This window comes from Balaenoptera musculus, chromosome 1 (genome assembly GCF_009873245.2).
Source record: "Balaenoptera musculus isolate JJ_BM4_2016_0621 chromosome 1, mBalMus1.pri.v3, whole genome shotgun sequence".
Taxonomy (NCBI): domain Eukaryota; kingdom Metazoa; phylum Chordata; class Mammalia; order Artiodactyla; family Balaenopteridae; genus Balaenoptera; species Balaenoptera musculus.
The window spans coordinates 121,692,567-121,716,030 of NC_045785.1; the positions used below are offsets into that span (position 1 = coordinate 121,692,567).

Below are 23,464 nucleotides of genomic sequence, written 5' to 3' on the forward strand. Positions count from 1 at the left end.
GTATTTTACAGGCACTGAGCTCCACATTTAAACAGATGTGGACACCAAGATATTAGTTCTCAGGGAGTGAGAAGAAGTAGAGGCTGCATCTCTTAACAGGAAGCTTTCTCTGCTACCAATGTCCTTTCTGGCTTTCTTGATGGGGAGAATGAAGAAACGTGATGGAAGTGGCTAGCGAGCTGTGGGAGAAGAGACACTCCTTCTGACCCCGAGGCTCAGCCCCCTTGGCCTCTCAGCAGGAATAAGAGAACACAGCAGCTGATAGGCTGACACCGCTGTGTGCAGCCCTGGCCAACTGGCCAGCCTTTCTGGGCTCACACAGCGTAGCTCTGCCTGATTCCTGCAGTCCCCAAAGGAGAGCTGGCTGGCTGTTCAGGGCAGGGGCTGGAGGTTGCTTCTCCTCGTGCCTGGAGAAGGGGGAGGGGGAGATTGGCATCCTCCACTCCCCCCTCCATCCCTCCCTTCTCCCTCCACCCCCACCCCCTCCCCTAAAACCTGTAATGATGGAGGGAGTGAAAAGCAGGCAAAGATTGATAATCAGCCTCATTATTACCAGCATTATATATAATTATAGCAAAACCTCACTCATTTGGATCAATTGAGAGAAAAATCAGTCTAAATTCATGACAAGTTGGCAGATTACTTTTAAATTACGATTTTATTACTTCTAAGTAACACACGTGAAGAGTTTGTGCTTCAAGTACCACAAGCTAATGGTTATTAAGTGGGGATTTTATAAAATCTGCTTTAAAAGACTCTTTTGTAATTAACACTCCGTTAATATGCTAATGAGGTTTCTACTATGCTTGCTTTTTAAATTGCTCGAAAACGATGTAACTTAAAGAGGCTCAACACTTCTACAATCTTAGTTGCTTAACAAACCTTTTTTGTTATTTTTTCATCAATGAGCAAATACAAACTAGCTTCTGCCATGATCAATTTAATCACCATTCCAAATTAATTCTGTCATGAATTAATAAGGCCATATTGTTTCAGGGAAGAAAACAGATTTTCAGGACTTGAAGAACCACCTTATTTTATAGAAGAGAAACTAATCCCAGAGAAGTTGCATGACTAGGTCGAGGCCACACAGGACAAAAACACTCGGTCTTCCGCTCCCAGGTCCAAGCTTATTCCATCCACTGCATACCGCCTTACATTCATAAAACTCTTTATAATTATCTGCTGTGTATTTCCATATCAATTATTGGTTCCGTCAGTCAAAAAATATTTGTTGAGTGCCTACTGTGTGCCAGGCTCCGTGCTAGGCACTACGGATATAGCAGTCCCTTGGAGGCCACTGTCTGTTCCATTCAAGCTTCAAACTGACTCAGAAGAGTTGGAAGGGCAGAAATTATCTCCATTAGGCAGATTAGAAAACTGAGGTTCAGAATGATAAAGTGACATTTTCAAGTGCTTATTGTGAATTATTAGAGACCTAGAATCTGAGTCTAGCATTATTTCTGACAACCTTCCTACATGTAATTAATGGCATTTGGCCTGCAAACCAGCCTTCCCACCCAGGACCAAATTTGAACTTCTCTGGTACAGATGGATACTGTGCCATCCCTAACACATTCGAGGCACCAGGGGGTACTGGAGCAGGGTCTCCACCAACCAGGACAGGCTGTCTGTCCCTTTAAACAAGTTCCATGCACTGATACACCACGTACCAGCCCATCCACCAAGACAAATGCCAGGAAGTGCTCCAGGCATTTGCTGAAGGTGACCCCCTCTCACCCCTTGTTCCTGAAGTCCTTGAACACCAATTCTGCCCACACGCAGCTCTTGAATCCATGACTTCAATCCCTTTCTCTGTCTGTATAGGCTTCTTGTACATATATGCTCTCCCTAGCCTCTCAATATGGACTGTCTTCTAAAGACTGCAGTTGTCTTAAAATACAGCAAACCATGTCCCTAGTGCAATGTTACCATTGGGTAATGGACATGGTATCATTTGTTCTCAGGTTCCAGGTACCTAAATTCCTTGAATCTATTCACTTAACCTCAGCCCCAAGAAACGTTTCCAGGAATAATTCATCTCTAACTGTTCTGCTGACTTCGGATCTTGTAACTGGTTTATATACTCCTTCAGGGCAGAGGACGGGTCTTAGTTCTCGGTGTCCCGCACAACTCTTGCACAAGCCAGACGCTGAGCCAAGGTGTGCTAAATGAATGATTGACAGGCATTCCCGGAGCAGTCTGGATATACTTTCCCTCCTGAAGATCTCTAACCTTTGCTCTGCTCCCCATGTCACTGGGGCTGAGAAAGCATAGGTACCGTGAGCCCCAAGCCTTCCAAGAGACTGCTTCCTCATGACACTAGTGACCAGCCGAAGGAGGGACAAAAGAGATGCTGAGTCACAGAAATGAAACCCAGGCAACCAGCCTAGAAGAAACAGGCTAACGTATTTATTAAGCACTTTCTTTGCCGCTCCTCTTTTTGTAAATGCTTTTTTAATCAAAGATCACAAGCTTTTCCATTTTTTAAGTTCAAATGCTGAATTCTGAAATCCCATCAGGAATTTGAGTTTGGTCTTGAACCTAGAAACTCCTGCTCTCTCCCTCACCCCTTTCTCTGTTACAGTATCTGATAAAGGGAGCCAAGGGCCCCAGGTTATGCAAATTGAAATTGAGGAAACTCAGGGGGTACATGACTCATTAAGGACACTGGCCTGGGGCGAAGGTATCCTGAAGATTATAGGGATGGGAGGTCCCAGGTCACTGCTCTGTTTCTGCCAGATCTCATGAGTGTCTGCCCTGGAATAACTCATTAAAATGCAATTTTCTGTAACTGGCACAGAATCGATGTCTTCTTTACTTCATTTTGTCAGCCTCTCCTACTGCACAGTCTGACACTTTAAGAACAGGCATACCTCCTCTAAGAAAAACCTACCTACAAAATTTTCGCTGAACTTAACTACCGTAGTCTCCAACTTTTCTGAAGTAGGAAAGAGAAACGAACTTTTCTTGTGTGTTTACAATTACCCAGGCTTTATTTTATTGAATCCCTACACTGTGGAAAGTTAACCCTGACCCTGTGTAGTTGGAAGCACTGTTATTTTACCAACGTGTTGGGGGAGGGCTCTCTGTGGCTTACCTCCCTCTACCCCTCTTTCTGCCACCCCAGGTGGCCCCTGAGGGGGCTCAGGGGAACCCAGTTTGAAGACCATAAACAGCCACAGGTCCTGGGCAAGCCCCACCTGCTTTCCCAAGTGTCCTCATCTGTAACTGAGGGGTCAGAACGGGTGAGAAGCAAGTCCTTCTTCTAGCTTTAAAGATTCAGCTCTTGCAGGGAAGGGAAGGGGTGCAGGGGAGTTATTTAGAGGGAGTGTTGTTAACGCTAACAGGGGGACAATCAGAAACAGTAATAAAACTTCTCTGGAATGATGCCCTAGGGGTTGGCAAACATACTCAACAGGGCACATCCCTGTGCATTAGCTTATACGTTTGACCACAGCTGCTTCCTCATCACAACAGAAGACCTGAGCAGTTGTGGAAGAGACTATAGCCGGCCAAGACTAAAATGTTTACTATCTGGCCCTGTAGAGAAGTTTGCCAACCTCCGCCCTAGAATACAAAATCAAGTTCCGTGTATTAAGATCAAGTGAGGTTCACCTGGAAATTTTTTTGACCTTTGTCTTATTAGCACCTTTGAGGGCTCAGTCCCCTGCCCCCCACCCCTGTCATTTTATTCATTTGCTGCAAGTATGCATATTCAAGAAAAAGCATTATGATCCCTAAATAAGTTGTGAAGAGCACAGAGTAAGAACTGAATATGTTAATTGTTGTTCTTATACATAATTCACCCATTTGGGGTGGATCTGGGACTCCACACACCCGCCCCCTCCACCTCCTCTCCACCCTTCCCACCCCCTCTGCCTTCCCCAGCAAGCTGCAAGCGGTATGTACAGTGTAGGGTTAAGCACAACACTCCTGACGTCTGCCTGGATTTGGATCCTGGGTCCACTCCTTACCAGCTGGGTGATCTTGGGCAGGTTACCCAACTTCCTTGTAGCTCGACATTTCTGTCAGTAAAAATGGGGACAGGGATAACAACGGTCCCTTACCTCCTAGGGTCCTTGAGGATATTAAATGAGATGGTGCATGTAATGCCCTTGGCAGAGGGCTTGGCACAAGGAAGGTGTCTAATAAACGTCAGCTATTATTTTCACTCTTTTGAGAAAATCACCGAACCAAGACCTGGGTCAATCTCATGAAAGCCACCCAAACCCAGGCATTCTAGAACATTCACTTCTTAGATTCCCTGGGCCTCTGTGTTTTCTACTTTCAAATAAGAGGAGAAAATAGCAGCTTCCTCTGGGAGCCCCTGGCATCCCAGCCACCCAACTCTGGTGGCTAAATTCTCTGCAGATACAGAAGCTACATAATGAAGGGAAGGAAGAGGTGGAGAATTTTTATTACTCTTTGCATAATTTCTTCCCCCAGTTGCTATTCAGCTCTCTATCTCTTGGTAAGATTGTAAATGTTTCAGAAAATAGTTTATACTGAATATGTTCCTTCCTAAATCTTGTAAACAGTTATTCCTTCCTACATAAACCCTAACCACTTACATCCATGGTAGGTCCCTATTAGCCACCCACACATTTGTTGGAGGGGAAAAATATGTTCCGGCGTGCGCACACACACATACCCTCCTCCCACATCCTCATATTGCCCTCCATACACACACACACACACACACACACACACACACGCACCTCCAACTCAACCCCTCCTCTATGGCTATTCTCAGGTGAGAAGGGGAGTATTCTACACAAATGGTCAGAGTCTGTAGGGCAGGACTCTTACAAATCAGTAGGCCCCCAGAAGAAGGCAGCAGTTAATTGTCCAGAGGCCACCATTGCTCCTGAGTGACTGCTAACCTATCCTGCACTTTATTCCTCAATGCCAGGCTACTGTGTCTGCAACCATTGGGCAGTGCCGTGGCTGGCTTAGGGCTCTTCACCCCCTCAAGGCGGGCGCTGCTGCCTTAGCTTCCTGCAGCAAGTCTGTGGCCCACAGAAGCCGTGAGAGGCAACTCAGCACGTCCTGGACTCTGGAGCCAGACTCCCTGGGTTCAAAACCTTGGCTGTGCCATTTTCCAGCTATGGGACCTTAAAAGAAGTTACTGTACCTTGCAATGCCTCAGTTTCCTCGCTGATAAAAGGAATGTGATAATATTGGTAATAGTACCTACTCACTGGGTTGTCATGAGGATTAAATAAGATAATGCTAGTGAAGTGTTTACAATGGTAGCTGGCACTAAGTAAGTGCTACTGCGTGCTTGTTAAATGAAACAAGAGAAGTCCCCTCTCCCCTGATCTCCTTCTCACCCTGAGGATTACCGCACAATTGGACAGGGAGATTACAGGCTTTGTTTTGCCGTCTTCTTAGAGGCAGCAACTGTCTCATGCAGGCAAACAAATCTCTTACTGGGCAGCTGGCAAAGCCAGGACTTGGCAGAAAAGGAGAAGAAAAGGGCTCTCACCTCATCACATGGCAGGGCCCAGAGCTGGGATAGTGGGCACGCTGGTAGGGCTGCTGCAACCCAACTACTCCCCACTCTGTGGCCACTTTGACCAGTGTCTTGTTCACGGATGGGGGGAAGGCCTGATATCTGGTAAGCACAGCCCAGATGCAAATCTCAGGTGTTGTTTCCCAAGGGTGACATTGCTTCCCTAGAGATCCTCACAAATCCCAGCAGCCCTCTGTGGTTCCGTTTGCTAATATGGAAAAGGGCAGGGGTTATGCACTAAATCATTTAATATGTGCAGCACAACTTGCTGCGTTTGGGCAAAGGTGGTGAGAGGCTGCAGGCAATGTCTGCTCCCATCCTCAGGTTTCCCCAGTGCCTACGGGTGGGTCCTCCTCCTTCCTTCCCTCCCTCCCTCACTGCTGCAAGTTCTCATGAAGACCTCCGTTTTCAAGGGGTCCCTGTCCTTTGCTCAGTGCTTCTGCCTCTTAGCTGGCGAAAGCAAACAAAATGGAAAACATCAGCAGAACTATACAAAATAACTGTTCTCCTCCCTCAGGAATGGGGAGGAAAAGAAGCATTAGGCGGAGATGTTTCAACAGCCTAGATGATCCTTTCTCCCCCACCCCTCATGTTATATCAGCCTACTTCTTCCATGGTCCAGCCAGTTGTGTTTCCTTTTATCTGAAACCTAATTACACTAAATACCAGAGCTCTCACAATTATGAAAATTTAAACCAGCAAAGTCTGTGGGTCTTCATGGATTTAATTTTATTTCCCCAGATTCCTAATTCATTATTCTACAGTGATGTCTGATTTTTAGATTAATTCGCATGTTAGTACTTGAACAAAATGAAGGGGATGAAAATATTAACTTTTACTAAATACCACATATACAGACAACACTCTAGAGCTGCTTTTTCAAGCATTTGCACGTTTAATGCTCACAACCATGATCTGAGGATGGGATGTTAAACTCCGTTTTAGAGATGAGGCTTAGAGAGGTTCAGTAACTTGCCTAAGGTCACACAGCTAGTAAGTGAAAACCTAGAAACCAAACTCAGTTCTCTTTCTCTCTCTCTCTCTCTCTCTCTCTCTCTCTCTGTGTGTGTGTGTGTGTGTGTGTGTGTGTGTGTGTGTGTGTGTGTCTTTCATGCTCTTTTCACTCTATCAAATTGAAGGAGCACTATCAGAAGTTTGACTCAGGGGTTTTTCCAGAAGGGCTCTCCCCCTCAACTCCACAGAACCTTAAACTATTCCTGCCTTTCTTGAGGCCTCAGTTTACACATCTATAATATAAGAGGGCTAAGATGCCCTTTGAGGTCCCTTAGGAGGCTACCGTCCCAAGATTCCAGCCAGCAGCCCCCAGTGAATTCTGGACTAGATCTTCTTTCTCCAGACTTTCTCTCCCTACGTCTGTCCACCTTCAATCCTTTTATTCACCCCAACTGTCGCAGAGGGTCTCCTTGGCAGTCATGAAGCCATGACCTCACAGACCTCAGGGGTCCCAAGAATCTCATGGATAAGCATGTTCTTCAGACAACTGAACTCAGAGGGAAAAAGAAAAAGTACTTCTCGGCTGTGAATGGGACCAAGATGGGAGCTGAAAAGGCTTTTCACACCCAGGACCCAACTGTAAACTGGAGATCAGATGTCCAGGTCACAGCTTTGGCCACCACTCTCACCGGGTCATGTCACAATACTGGCCCCAAGAACTTCAGCATTACCGCCTCCAGGATGTGTGTCCATGGCCCCCCACCCGCTGTGTCCAAGTGGCAACCTCCTGCTGCAACAGATAGGGCACATGCCATGCAGTATTACAATGTGTCTGGGTAATAACAAGCTTGCCCAGTCCAAATAGTAGAGACTACATCTCATGCACATCTGTATTACCAGCGCCTAACTCCATGCTTGGCCCACAAAACCACCCAATGTACCCCAAATGAATCAGCAAACCCCCTGGCTTAATGACTGCAGGACAGGGACCCCATCCACTGGCCATGTCCCATCACACCTTATAGAGGGGACTGCCCAGAGCGGGTAGGCAAGCTTTGCCCCCAAGCCTTCAGATGAATGGCCTATCTGTCCCCACAGGAGGTGGGGAGAGCAGGGACTTTTCAGTTCTCAAGACCTGACGAGAATTTCTGCTTTGTCTTGCCTGCCAGCATCCGCGGGGCAAAAGCTCTCCCCTTTGGCTCCCAAGAACCCGAACTATATGCCACCAGATGCCAAGTGAGAGGCCAGTTGGTCAGCTGTTGGTTCCATGAATCCAAAGCTGGGCGGCCGTGCTGCTTCTGTCACTGAATGGAAGGAGCCTTGGGACCAAAGTGCTTGGGTGTGAAGGCAGCCCCTGGGAAGTGCCGCCCAGCTGCGCTGCCTGGCTTGGCAACTTGGAGCTCCAGCTCGCCTGTTTTCTGCTATGAGAACCTGGACCACCCACCCCCTCCACCAACTCCCAGATTCCGACCGATGGCAACGACCCTGGAAATGGAATTGGGGGCAGCAGCAGGGGAGGGGACAAGAGGCTATTAGCAAATCAAAAGGGGAGAAAACAGAGGAAGGAAAACAGGGTGGCAAATTAAAGTGCTGTGTTTTCTTTTTTAAAAAATCCAATTCTAAGGAAATCTGCTTTTAAATAAAACAATCAGTCCCTTGTTATGAAGTATCCCAGGGACCCTTAATATAGGCAAAACCTTTTTAGTCACATTTTTTTTTCCGCATGGCAAGTTGGATAATAGGTACCTCCTAGTAATTTCCCCTACCTTTTCCACTCTTCACACCCACGCAAACACACCGGGTTAAAACAATGCACTTAGTCTACCTTTGTCTCAGACATATTCCCAAGCAAGTGGGTTGAGGCTCTCCTTAGAATATCCCCATATCCTCCCATCTGTTCACTCATTCTGATGTGCAAACAGATCTTCACCTACGGACCATTCTCTCCCCCTCTCTCGCTCCCTCCCTCTCCCGGTCCCTGTCCCTCTCTCATGCACACACACACACACACACACACACACTCACACGGAAACACACTGTATATGCCTGTAAACATATATGCTCTCCTAATTCAATCCTAATTCAGTTATCCGGATCGCCCCATCTCCGCTCCGTCTCTCCAGACGGTCCCCACGGTGAAGCCATGTGAAATACTCACCTCCGAAGCCTGTGGGAAACTTCATGAAGTGAGAATAATTTCCATACATGTTGACTCTTCAGTTCATAGTCCTCCCGGGCGCGTCTGCTCAATCGCTCGGCCTCTCCCGGCTCCCGAGCGCAGCCGGGCTCCCTTCAACTTGGGCTAGCGAGAGTGGTCATCGCTTCCTACCAGCCCGGGCAGCTCGGGCTGGGCCAGCCCTCTGGGATTAGTCAGGAATCTGCCTCTCGATCTGAGAGTCCACATCGTGCGTTGAGCCGGCGGTGGCGGCAGCAGCTGGTGCCTGTCAGTAATCACGCATAATGCCGCCGCCGCCGCCGCCGCCACTGCCACACTGCCACCGCCGCGCTGCCGCTGGAGATCCTGTTGCTAGTTTGATTAAGTCGGGGCTGGGCTGCTGCGTGCGACTCTTGCACCTCCCGGCTGGTCCCCAGAGGTCCCCACCGGTGGTGGCACAATCTATTATCTGGGAAGCCAATCGATGTGTGACCGCCCCAGAGTAGGTCAGGACAGAGGAGGGGGAAGTGGCCGGGCGGGGGGAGTAGGGGGTGGTGGTGGGACTCTTTAGGTGACTTTTCTTTACTTGCAGCCCCCAAAATCAATGGGGTTTTATTAAAATGCATTTTCTCACTGCGGCTTCTATCTATCCAATGCACTTGGTATTTGATCTGGGAAAGGCAGTGGGGATAGGGGCCAAGAGAGAACAGAGCCCTTTCATAAACCCGAGATCGGCCAAGTGTGAGAGGCCATCCCCAGCTTTGGAAAACTAAACCAGAGTGGCCCTTAGATCTGGGGTGGGCCCCTCCTGTTCTGGTGGCCGGAAGTGTTTGTCTGAGCTCTAAAGGTAGAAGCTTGACAAGGGCAGTTAGAAGCCAGAGCTCGCTGACACAGAAAACATACAGGTAGGGAAGACAAATGGGGTGGTCCTTCTCTGACATTTCACTGGAGGGATGCATTTACCTTGCATACCACCGTCATCAGGCCATCTGTTCAAAAAGCACCATTGAGTCCTCAGTGGCACAGAGACTCTTGGGTGCAACCAACCCACACATGAAAAAGCCTAAGCATCCCTTTGATGTTTGGATCTACTATACAGTTTTCCTGACAAGCCACTGCTCCACCTATACTTGAATACCTCCAATAATGGGGAGCTCACTACCATTTCATTCTATTCCATTTCTGGACAGCTCTTACCATGAGAAAGTTTTTTATTAAGCTGAAATCTGTCTCTTCCCTGCCGCTTCTGCCCACAGGTTCTAGGCTACTCCCTGGAGCCACACAGAGAAACCTGTGGGACCTTTCACAGTAGGATCTTCTGCAAAGTCAGAGATAAATCTCCCAAGCCCATAGTCTACCTTCTCTGGGCATTCTGGCCTCTTTTATTCATTCCACATATCACCAACTGTTCAAGTCTATTCACAACCTATCCTTTTTCTATAAATATACTTCAATTTACAGAGATTCCCTTATGGTAGGGAAGGGGGTAGGCCAGACTTGGATACGATACTCCAGATATGGTCCAAATCTTCTTGTGGTGTATGTATTGAAAGGGCAATGGGAGTGCTATCAGCACACCCTCCAGGGGTCACAGTCATGGACTGAGCTCTGAGAGGCTGAAACAAAGATGAGAGGTTTTCTCCTGATGCAGCATGGCTCATAGTCAGAGAGGCAGTCAAATCAGGGCCCCATGGGGAAAAAAACCCCAAGATTCACATGCTAGGAGAACCCAGAACAAAAACTGAGAATAAAGGGCAAGAGGCAGGAACAAAGTCAGGATGACAATGGGGGAAGAGGCCAAGATGGATGTCAGAGCAAAAGCAGGTCAGGAAGGAGGAAGAAAGATCAGGCCGTCACTGTGAAAAGTCTTGGTGACTGGAGCTCCCCTGGCTAGTCACTGGTCTCATAACATCAGCTGAGAACCAGCGTGGACGTGACCAGTGCAAAATACACACAGAATGTCATTTGCTTCCTTGCATTAGCTTCTGGGCAGCCCCACATGCTTATTCATGTTGGAATTGATAAATCCCACACCCCAACTTGTATTCTCTTTTATGCATATTCTCCACCACATTCTTGGGCAATTGGTTTGGGAGTCAACACGCAATATCTTCCTATATTCCTCTGAAATGAAAATATTTAGAGTCATTCATCAGCCCAGATTTTTTGAGATCCTGCTTCTTTTGTCCAGTGTATTTTTTATTCCTCTCCCCATATCATGGCTTCTGAAGATCTGATGAACTGCTTTCCATATTTTATCCAACTTGTGGGTAAAAATGTTGAAAAGGACATAGCAAGGACGTCTTATAGCGTACCACCAGAAAGTCCAGCCATTAGTACCAGTGACACTTTGTTCTCCCACTTTCTAGTTTTATGTCCTGGAGAGGGTGTACCTAAAGAGAAAGCACCAACTCAGAAGCCAGCCTTGCTGGCAAATCCCAGGTCCATTGCTTATAACCTTGTGATACTGGCAAGTTACTGAATCTCCCTGAGCCTCTGTTACCACATAGGTTTGTTGTGAGGATTAAATAAGCTAATACATATTAATCACTTAGAATGTGCCAGATACATAGTAAATGTTCAATATGTGTGAGCTATTTTGATGATGATGATGATGATATAACTTAAAGCAAGTTGATTTACCTCTTGTTTCCTTTTTCTCATTTTTAAAAGGATGGAGTAGGTTAGATGAGTTCTAAAATCCCCTTCACCTTTAAAATTCACTGTAAATTATAACATATACACACTACTATACATAAAATAGAAAACCAAAAAGGACCTACTGTATAGCACAGGGAACTATACTCAATATCTTGTAATAACCTATAATAGAAAAGAATCTAAAAAAGAATAAATGTATATATGTGTATTTATATGTATACATATATACACGTATATATACATATATATATATATATATATATATATAACTGACTTACTTAACTGTACACCTGAACCTAACAGAAAATTGTAGATCAACTATACTTCAATAAAAGAATAATAAATCAAAAAAATTAAAAGAAATAAAGTGGAAAAAAATTCAGTGCAAATTAATCCACCACCCATCCTGTAATTGCCCATTTTCTCCAGAGTGGTATCTGAAACAAGTGTCTTACTGAAGTACAAACTAAATTTTCTATGGTACTCCTGTCAGAGGAGAAAATGAGTTGCTCCAACATAATTGGCTCTTTGGTGAACCAGTGCTGGCAAGGGTTCTTCCAAGCACTCAAAAACCATCCTTTAGAAAGCTCTCTGTAGAGCCTTGTCCAAGGTCCAGGTCAAGATGACCTGTTGGCGGTTTGTGGTGAACTCTGCTTTCTTCCCCTTGTGCTAAATTGGGTGTACTGTCTACTTATTTTCCTCACAGAATAAAGACCAAATTCCTTAGCCTGGAATGGAAAGGCTTCACCATCGCATCTCATCCTATCTTTTGAGCCCTACAGAGGAAAGTGCTCTGGGAGAGTAACGCGAGGCGTCCCCCCGCTGTCCAGCTGTGTGCCCTTGGGCAAGCTCATTTACCCTCTGGGGGAAACACCCATACCCCCGACCTCACTGAGGTTTCTGCATTGGTTTTTTGTTTTGTGGATCAAATGTGATGAGAATTGTGCATACATTTTGGTTTGGTTTGGGGCTATGTCTGTTTGTTTGTTTCATATTATAAAGTTCTATACAAGCAAGGAAGTAATATTTTCTTGCTTTTCTTTCTTCCCTTTCTCCAATGGTCCCTTCTGCTCTTGCTAATTTGCTCATTCACTGTGGGAGCACAATATGTTCATTCCAACTTCTGGTTCGTTGTTCATGCCCGTTTACCTTCTCCCAACTGTTTCCCCACATAAAATTTTCTCACATAAACGTTAGAACACACAATAGATGCTCAATAAATAGTTTTGCATTAAAAAATGCTTGATATGATTAGACCCAAAATATCCCAGCCTGCTGTCCCTGTGGGATACCTTCCATATGGTTTAACATTCCATAACAAGCCATAAAGTACTAAGCCTAAAGTACAAAAAATACGAATGTGGCTTTTCTTTCTAATCCACATTTTTTGCTTGGCACCACTGTGCCTTGTTTAAGACCACTGTTGATATAACAACTTTATCCTAACTTAAGCCCTTCCCAGACAACCCTGTGTCTCAGTCCCTCCAGTGTCTCCAGCTGGTCCTCAATTTTCATTAGGATGTAAAATTAAAAACCAAATACTCGGTATCCATAGTGGGAATTGGCTAATTCATTCATGAGAATCCTGAGCTTACTTCTTGTCAAGGCTAATTATTTATTCCCCTTAAATGATACATTCTGCTTTTATGAAAGCCATTAGTGCCTTTGAGTAAATGTAAAGGGCATGTGTTTTCACTAGTATGTTCAACACAGACTCAACATACTATCTCATAGTCACTCTGGTAATGAAAGGATATAGCTTTACCACTGGTCTTAACTATTTTTTTTTTTTTTTTTTTTTTTACTTTTGACCAATGGTGATAGAAAATAATTTTTGCAGCAAACATGAATGAAAAACTGAAGTCACTTATTTGCGAATTGCCAATAGACATTAGATAGACAATTTAGACGCAAATATCTCCACACTGATGCTATGGATTAATATTTTTATATTTGTGCAGTACTTTACCTACATGACAGTGTATTAAGTGCAAGTGTTTTTCCTAATATTGAAGATAAATAGGGCAGGCTGTATTATCACAATTTTATAAATGAGGAATTTGAGACCAAGGTTGTGACCGCAGAGAAGGAAAAATAGCTACTCTAACAAATTGCATTTTGGATGTGGTCTCACAGTTAGGTAGTGGCAGAAATGAGTATAAAAACCAGGCCCCCAACTCTGACTCCTAGCCAATGTATCTTGCACCAGACCATGATCCTTCTCTTATTAATGACATGTTTCTGTTTTATGTGTGCGTATATGTAAGGGGGGTTTCTATTTATATTGTTTTTCTCTTTGCTGTCACTCATTCATTCACTTAACATTTAGCCAACACTTCTCGAGACCTTTTTGCCTGCCAGTTACTGGGGATACACTAAGGGACAAGATAGATAAAGTCCCTGACCTCATGGAGCTTATACAGTCAGATGGAAGAGATGGATATCAAACAAATGGTCACAGACATAAATATATAATTATAACCCGTGTTAAGTACAAGGAAAATAATTGGATGAGATGAGAGACTATAGCAGGGGAATCTAATTTCAATTGAAAGGCCAGGGCAGACTTCTTTGAGAAAATGACAGTTATACTCAGATCTGAAGGATGAGTAGGGTTCAGCCGAGGGGAGGAAAGAGAAGTTGGGGGGAAAGTGTACCAGACAGAGGGAACAGAGGATCTAAGAGCCCTGAGGAGGAAGTGAGCTTAGTGCATTCAAGAAGTTGAGGAATACACTGACATTAAATATCTAAGCCATAGTTGACCTCAACAGAAGAAAATTCTTTAAAAAAAAAAAACAAAAGAAGTTGAGGAATAAAAATATTCAGGTCTCCCCTTTAGAAGAGTTCCATGGTTCCACTGTGTCACCCACAATTCGATGTCAAGTGTGTACTGCTGACAACCTTCCTTCCTGGCTTTGTCTCTCCTTCACATGCTGGTCAAATTCAGATGACTTGCCATTTTCCCATGGCACCACCCCAGTAATCCATCTTCGTTCTGCTCCTCTGCTCAGAATAGCCTTCCCCTCTTTCTTCTCTCTGTCCAAATAACACCCATTCCCCAAGGCCATTCTCATGAGGCCTTTTATGTGGCTCTCTGCTTGAACCACTCTCTCTCCTAGACTCCCATAGTCTATGGTTGAGACCACTCTTGTGTCACTCGACATTATTATTAACTCCTTGTGTTATTATAATCATGAATGCAACTGAAAACCCTGTCTTACTAGACAGCAGAGCTTAAATAACTGTCAACTTGGTCTGAGTCATTTTTGTAGCCCCAGCTGTCTTTACAAGAGAGTCTAACACATAATAGAAATCTGGTAAATGCATGATTAGCAAATGACTAAGTTCATTGATTAGGCTGAGATCTCCTGATGTCAACTCCAGGGCACTGGACAAGAGGAGAAGGGTGTTCCTAAGTCCCAACAGTCTTTACAGCCCAAATTTCATTTTCATGAGCTCTTTTTTTCTGGAATCACAGACTCCCATGTGGGCAGGCTCCATACTGGCATTAGTACAGTGCCTCAGTCTCGGTGGCTGAGATGCCCTGAGGACAGAAATGAAGTACCTAATTCAGAAAGAGTGCTGATTAGCTTTAAATTAGAACTGTCTCAGTTATCATAAAAAATTGGGACATTTCCATAATGTGTCCAAAAGCATGTGCTATACCTACAAGGTGCCATCCATGGCTTTGCAACCAGTCACATTTGTATTGTAGCTAACTGCTCCAGTCACTGGCAAAACCAGCTGACTGAGTTAAGTGTGCCTTAAGGAAGGGATTTCCAAACTTGTCTGTGCATTCGAATCAGCCAGGAAGCTTAAAAGATTACAGATACTTTTGTCTACCTCCAGGATTATTCACTTGGTCTGGGGCTGTGGTCTGTGTTTTGGAACCATTCAAAGAATCCCAGGAGATTCTAACACGCAGATGAGTTTGGAAACTATTGACTTAAGGAAGGAGAAGTTTTCCACAACAAGAGGCTAAGAAGGACCCATCAGCAGAAAATGAGAAAGCACTTCCCAAGATAGTTCCAAGGAACCAATAAGATCCACTTTGCCCATCTGCTAGTATATCCAACTGGGGCTTATGAACCCAAGAAGCTCTTGCTTAGCGGGAGATCTGGTGGCTGAGGCCATCTGCTGCATAGACTTGCATATACTGACTTGAGGTTTGCTGGCACTGTGTTCTCAGCATGACATGCTCACATCCCACCCCGTCTGCTGTCAAAATCTTACTCGTTAAAGACACTATCTAAAGGCCGTTTCCTCTGTCAATCTTCCTTTACAAATAGTACTTCCACTGCTTTCCCAAAAAAACTTGCTTAAATATTTATTACAGCACTAGTTGAATTTCCCTTTGTATCATAACTAGTTGTTAAACTGGAATCTTCTTCCTCAGTATAGGGAGACCCTCTTATTCATCTTTATGTTATCAAAGAATCTAGCATTTTGCTTTGTACACATTAAGGGCTCAATAAATGCTTATTGAATGGATGCTGAGATTGCAACTATGAACAGAACAGGCTTTGTCTCTGCTCTCATGGAGCTATGAGCCGAGAGTTTAAGGGTAACTTATAACGACCCTTAACTCCAAACTAAATAACATTGTCATAAAAATTTCAAGGTAGAAGGAACATTTATAGAGATGCCTCCATCTCTTGGTTCCCAGTCAAATGACGATCATAAAACCCTCCCTGTCATAAACAACTCAACCACAGCTGCAAAGCACATGGGAGCTCTCAGGATACAGAACAACTGTGATCATGCTGAGAGAAGAATAGGGCTGAGACCAGAGGGAAACATCTGGTCCCTTCCAGAGAGAGGCCAGCCATGCGAATATGGGATACTCTAAGCCAGACTGGGTCCAGATCCAAGGAGTCCCAGCCAAAGAGGTGGATGTCAGCCCTAGACCTCAGAAAGGCCTGTTCAAGTCCCTGCGAGGGAGGAAAAGTACTCAGGCCGAGCCCAGCCCCCAAGACCAGGCCACTGTCACTTGACTTCTATTGAACCCATGTGTATTGAGCTGGCTACGGCCTACATGTATTCAGGTGTAGAGCTGGAGGCTGCAACCCAATCACACACAGGCCAAGCAGTCTATTTTCAGATCTCACTTACTCTTGGGGAAGAGGCTCTAAATATACCATCCAGTGACTGCTTGAGGCAGACGATCATTGCTGGCAGCTGAGCAGGGCGGGGCAGACAGGGATGTTAGGAAGCTCACCATTAACCTCAGCACAGCCCAAAGGCCCCACCACTTGTAGAGCTATATTTACAGAAGGGCAAGTGTCTGTTATATTTGACTGGGTTTTCAGTTAGGAGTGCTTGGGCATATGCTTTATATGGCAGTAAAAACCACTATTTTGCCCTCTCCAAAGATCCACTGAGCAAAGCATGTAGACGCAGCAAAGCAGGATTTAGGCGAAACTGACCTTGTTCTGATCTCAGGAATTTGTAGCATAGCAAGATCTTGCAATTATATAAGCAATAGTACTGAAATTTCCCATGTGTATAACACCTGAGAGTCTACAACATGCTTTTATAGCTTATTTATAAACAGGCACGAAATACTGTTAAAAGCAAAACCCAAGTGGGTTGCAGTCAGAAAGAATGTTGGATATTAAGACATGAGAATGTATCTTGCTGTGATGATTTTCTCCATAATGGGGAAGGCCTTTTGAGTCAGTGTTCAGGCGAGACATAGTCCTCTAACTGCCAAAAGCCAAACACTGTATAATCACCTCCATTTCCAGACAGCTGTTCCCAAAAATCCAAAAGGAATTTAGTTTCAGAAGGAATTGTGTGAGAGCTGCATTAACCGCCAGCATTCAGGTAACTCTGTCCAGTAGCAAAAGTGAATAGAAACAGCTGAAGACAGAGAGATAGTTGATTGGGGGTGGGAGGCAGGGGGGATACTGGGGTGTGGCACAAGGAAGGTCTTAAAGTCAGAATGTTTAGCAATATCAGACAGAGTTTGAGTAATTGGTGTATTTAGTGTATCATATTAGCCTTAGAGGAGGTAGTAGTGCCAAGTTTTGCTGGCATCAACCGTGGAACACCCAAGAAGCTGGGGTCTGAGACGTTCCGCCTGCAGCAGCGTTGCTCAGAGGGTCCAGGCACATCTGCATCGGACTCATGTGGGGGGCCTGTTAAACACTGAGACCTCTAGGCCCTGCCTGGACCCTCTGAATCAGAATCTTTGTGGCCTGGACATGTGTCTCTTTAACAAGATCCACAGGTGAGTCCTATGAGCAGTGAAATTTGAGAATCACAGCCTTACAGAGTGGTGTCTAAAGAAGGCCAAATCTTAACTGGGTCTGTATGCCACTTTTCAGTATTTGAGATTATTCATTGGCCCCTCCTGGTTACTCTGCAGGCCAGCATGGATGCCTTGTCACGACCTAACTGATTGCCTAAAGGCACAGTTATTAAGTAGTGGAATCAAGCTCGGAAACCAATTCTTTTGACTCTAAATGTTGTGCTTTTTCCACTACGTTTCACCTCACCTTGGAGATGCCATGCTTGAAGTGTCCAAATTTCTGTCCCTGGCAAACAGGAAGCCCAGCCTCTGGTCAGGTGAAGGTTCTGAAAAATGGGTTGAGTATGGGGGTCAGGTGGGAATGAGGTGGTGCTGGCCTGCAGCCACAGGTTTGGAAAAGACTTAGTTGGGAGAAATAAGCCCAAGAGACAAGAAATAGTTCGAAGCGTTTAGTATACAGAGGGCCGAGTAAAGAGGTACCGCCTGGCAAGAAAAATGCCAGAAGATCTCCAGTTAGACAGACTGAGCTAGAGGAACTGAAAGGTTGGCAGGGATTGGGGGCAGATCTAGAAGCAGTTTGCCGATGCAGTGGCATGCCGAGGGGAAGGCTTTGCTGGCCCCCTATGACTTCACCCATGAGCAGCTGTTAAGGATGCAACGCTATTTCTGAAATCGCCCAAACATCAGTGACTCTCAAGGTGTTATTTCAGACACTTCAGCAGGCTGGGGCACAGATATTTAGGGACTGGAGCCTTTCTGACGCCGAGTCAAGAACTATGTGTGAGCTGCTATCACCCCCTCCCCCCTTGGCCTGTGGTGATGCACTGGGTCCAGCCCTTCGCCGGCCTCAGCCAGCCAAGATTGGGAAGATTGTGAAATCAGAGATGGAGAAGGCAGCGGCGGCAGAGAGGTCTTCCCCTTAACATCCTGGCAGGTAAAAATAGCTCCCGAGGACTTCAGGCCACCACAAGTGAAATCAAAAAGGGAGGAAATTCAATAAATCCAACAAGTAGTTCTTGAACATCCATTATTTTCCCAGCTGCTTGAGGGGCAGGGATATACCCTTTCAACGCTTCAGGGAGGGATCCATCATGACTGGTAATTAAGAAAAGCAATCATGATGAGTGCTAAACATGAATCACCCTTTTTCCATTGGAGGGCGGGCAGAGGACTGTTTTAAAACTTCCATTTATTGATGAGTCTGCCAGTGGTAGACCAGGAAGACGCCGTGAGTGAGGTGGAGGGGCAGCTGCCACCTTCCTCTCTCCCTGTCCATTCATCCTGTTCGCTCCTGGCAGATGAATCCTCCTAATGCACAACGCTGATGGGACTCCTCAAACCAAATACTCTTAATGGCTCCCCTTTGCCCACAGAGGTATCTGCACTGGGTCCCCTCCCACTTCCCCAAGCCCTCAGATTCCCCTTGACTGAGCACATTCCAGACTCTGGAAAAGTGCACGGCTTACTCTTTCCCCGAACACAGCCTGCACGTTGCTTTGTTCCCCCTTCTGCTCTGGCTGCTTCACCCTCTGGGATGCCATCGTCCCTACTACTTATCCCCTGTAGCTGAATCCTAGTTTATCCTAAATGCCACCTCTTCCTGATCCTCCCCAGCTCGTAGTCTCCCCCTCTCTTCTCTCTGTGTGTCTCTCTGCGTCTCTTTCTCTCTCTCCCTGCACTTGAAACTCCCACCCTTACCTCCCATCACTGAGAACCTCCCGGTTCTGATCCACAACCAGCTCGGTCACTTTGGATTTTCTCAGTGGGGAACATTCTCACTGAATGATACCACTGAACGTGCTGCTACTGAAAACCCACCCCTCATGCCCTTTACTTTCACCTTTTTAATCCACGCTGTCTCCTCGGCCTCCACCACAGACTTGGCCTAGTTGTGATGAGGCCAGGACCTCAGTTTCCTTCTGGGGCGGAGGGGGGCCAGGGGGCAAGGCATGTCACCCCACCTCTTTGGATCAAATTCTTTTCTTTAGGAAGCTTTCTGTGTTTCAACCCCCAATCCTTCCACCCAGCCAAGGTCAGAGCCTCGTTTCTATGCTCTTGTTGTGCACCCGTTCTTCCTCCCCAGCACATATCACAGTTATTATTAAATAACTGTGTACTGTTTGTTTAACACCTGCCTCCCTCCATGGACAGAAGCTCCATGAGGGCAAGGCCCACGTCTCTTTTATTCATCAGTGAATCCTGGGCCATAGTTGGTAGGCAATAAATAGTTGGTGAATGGATGAACGGCGTTTATAACATGCCACGTTGGATGACAGCTTGTATGTATAACACGTCTCATCCCCCCTTCACTGGCTAAGAATATAGACGATGAAGGAGACTCTTTGTCCTCCCCCAACACTTCCAACGGTGTCTTTTTCATAGTATGTGCCAAGAAAGAAAGAGGGAAAGAAAGAGGAAGGAAAGGGGATAAAGAAGGGAAGGGAAAGGAAGGGAAGGAAGGGAAAGGAAAGGAAGGGAAGGGAAGGGAAGGGAAGGGAAGGGAAGGGAAGGGAAGGGAAGGGAAGGGAAGGGAAAGGAAAGGAAGGGAAGGGAAGGGAAGGGAAGGGAAGGGAAGGGAAGGGAAGGGAAGGGAAAGGAAACGAAAGGAAACGAAAGGAAAGGAAGCAAGTGACGGTGGGTCAATAACATCACATTTGATTCAAAAGCAGACACAGTAGTCCAAAAAATCAACAAATCATTATCGAGCATCCATTCTGCAGAGGCATAGAATTATTTGTCTGTCTATCTGTGTATCTGTTTGTCCACTGTAAGTGAGGTAGTTGTAGGGACAGCAGAGGGTCAGGTTTTGAGTTCTTGCTTTGCCCCTGAGTGTCTGTACGACCTTGAATAGCCAGACCACTCTGAATGTCAGTTTCCAGTACCCTCAGCCTTTAAAAATGAACACAAAATTCTTAGTTCACAGGGATATTGTGAGGATTGAAAGAAGGGATGTGTTTGAAAGCCTTTTGTAAAATGTGACGTGTGATAACATGTATAATTATTATGAGTGCATGATGAAAAGGAAAAGGCAACAAAATGAGACATGGCTGGGAGTGTCTCTAAGCAGCAAGGTACAACCCAGGAGTGGAACGTGAGGTCCGAGCTCTCTGGGCCTCTCTGTCCTGCCCCCTGACGAATCCCTAAGCCTCCCAAGACACAGGTTCATCATCTTGTCAAATGGGCTCCGAGGCGCCTGGCTTCCTGGGAGGAACGGGCTTACTAATAAAGAGATTGTTTTAATAATGTGGAGTACCGGGTGCTATGGTAACGGGCATTACATGATCTGGAGAAGAAGAGCACCTTTTGATAAGAATAGGGAGGCTGCAGTTGCAAAAAGGGGGTGGGGATGCACACAGGATGGGGGTGGAGGAAAATGCAAACATTGATAGGCACAGAGTAGGCACCAAAGGGTACGAACAAACAGTACTGGTGGTTCCTGCCTCTCATGCAGCCTCTCTCGTTTGGGCCCTGCTAGCTGAAGGGTATCTTGAGCATCTCCAGATTTCCTGCTGCTATTGCAATTTAGGATCCCCCTGTGTGCTTAAGCTGGTAGCCCTGACATTTTTTAAAAAGATATAAGCATATGCAAAAATCTAGATAAAACCACATTTGGGGTGATTTTACCAAAAAATTAGAAATGCAATGTTTTTTTTTTTGTTTTCTCCAATGGATGGTTTTAAGAAGTTCTCTTATAACTCCATTTGGCATGACCTCTTGGTTGTTGATGTTCTCCCTGAGTCCTACCAATGTGGAGAACCAGAAAGTTTGTACACTGTGAATAGAAGTTCAATGCCAATGCTGAAGTCCATACCATCAAACTTGATTACCCTGTCCACCTGAGGACACACTGCACAGCATGGAAGGCTGCCAATGCAATGGAAAGCATATTAGATGGGCAAAGAAGGGGATTCATGCCTAGTGAGTTGTCTAATTCATGCCTAATGAGACATTGGATTGGGTACTTTACCCACACTAGTTTCTGCCAGGGAGTCCAATATCTTGGGTTCTGGGCCAAGCTTGCCACTAGCCAGCTGTGAGATCTCTGGGTTTTCTCAAAGAGGAGAACATCTGTTCACAGACACTTTTTATGATTCTGTTATTAAAAGAATTTCCTCTTCTGGTGGTCCCTAAGTGTCTCCTATTTAACCTTTGCTTTCTTTTTACCTCCTGCTAGTGCATCTGTTACGGGGGAGGTCCTGAGACAGTCATGATGATGAAGAGAGCTTAGTCCCCTCTTGGTTTTTTCTCATCTTATGGCTTGGGCTCCTTCAGTGAAATATTAGTTGCCTCAATGGCAAATTGAGTGTTGCTATTTTTGTGTTTATTGAATATATAGATGTTTGTATTGTTGCCAGGACTAAAGGAGATGGGTATAAAAAAGAGGAGGGATTTAGATTAGGAAACTGAAAGAACTCCCTGGCTGGTAGGATGTGGGGTCCACTGGAATGTAGTACCAGGGCTGGCTAAGAACATTCCTTTTCTATGGATTTTTAAGAAAAACTAGACTTTTCCCTTCTTCCATTACTGTAAGATCAAATGTACCTGCGGAAAAAAGAAGGAACTGCCTACGATTCCTTTAAAGATTTTATGTGAATTTAAAGGAGCTTTGGATTTTTACAAAAATGTTCTTTAGCCTGGAATAGAGCAGAATTTGAACAATGATTAACTCCAGGGCATAGAATTTTAAGACAATTTCTATTTTCTTCTGCATACCTCTCGATATTTTACAAGTTCTCTATTACCTTTACCTATTACCTATTACATTTACAATGAGAAAAATAATTTAAATATTTAAAAATTTTGAACAACAATATTCTTTAGTCTTCAGAATTATTTGTTTTTGCCATTGGTATGTCACAAATCACAGCCCCTTTCCTCCATACATTTTATTTCATAAGGCAAATAGCTAAGGAATGACAGAACAAACAAACAAAAGAAGCCTGGAATCCTTACCTCCCTAAAAAACCCACAAGGGTTGAGCCCAAACCCAACATTTTATGAGCATACCTTTGGCATAGCCTCTCAGCGGTCCCCTCACCTGAATTACATTAGACTGTCTCATCCCATTAATGAATCAATCTCTTCAGCTGTCCCTCCCCCTCCTCTCTCTTCCACCCCCCCCCACCCAACCTGTGATCATTTAATTATCATCTGCTTTTCATGTCCCTTGAAAGTCACTGAAAAGACACATCATCAAGATTCTTGGACCATTAAAACCCATCTTGTTCCTCTTGTATCCTGCTGACTTTCCATATGCCTTTATAAAGTGTGTGTCTTGTGAAATCAGAAGACCTAGGTTCAAATCCTAACTCTGCTATTTACAACACATATATGGCCTTAGGAGATATACTTACTCTCTCTGAGCCTTCATGCTCTCATCTATGAAATGTAAACGATAGCTGTGAAAATGAGAGAGTTGTGAAAAGATGAGAGAACATGTAAAAACACGTGGCACAGTGATCATTGCATAGTAGGTACTCAGTAAAAATAAGGAGGGTCTACGGCTGTTCTTATCTTGAGAGGACAGTTCAACTCTAAAACCAGTACCTGGGGTTACTCAGAAGTCCCACTGGATCCTTTTAATCTTTCCCAAGTAGAACCTTCAGCAGCTTAACCCCCAAGAGGCCAGGGTGATAAAGACAATTTACACAAGTCATAGCTGTCAACAGTCTGCCGTTATGTGGACCTCTGATCGGTCTCAGCAACAGCACTGGGGGCTAACTGTTGAGCCAGCTCTGCCTGCCATGGAACATTAGAATGGTTCTCCTTTTTTAAAATTGATTTTTATACAATTTTTAAAGGTTACTTTCCATTTACACATATTACAAAATATTAGCTATATTCCCCGTGTTGTACAATACATCCTTGAGCCTATCTTACACCCAATAGTTTGTACCTCCCATTCCTCTACCCCTAAGTTGCC

At 45.0% G+C, this 23,464-nt stretch overlaps 1 protein-coding gene across 1 annotated transcript in view; it reads right to left on the reverse strand.

Moving 5' to 3' along the window:
• The window catches only part of RXRG (retinoid X receptor gamma), a 43,321-nt gene extending 34,365 nt beyond the window's left edge, over positions 1-8,956 (reverse strand). The window contains exon 1 of the mRNA XM_036835183.1: positions 8,631-8,956. Within this exon, the coding sequence (XP_036691078.1) occupies positions 8,631-8,679 (49 nt within the window). The 5' untranslated portion in view covers positions 8,680-8,956. The remainder of the gene's footprint in view (positions 1-8,630) is intronic.
• Between the last annotated feature and the right edge of the window lie 14,508 nt (positions 8,957-23,464).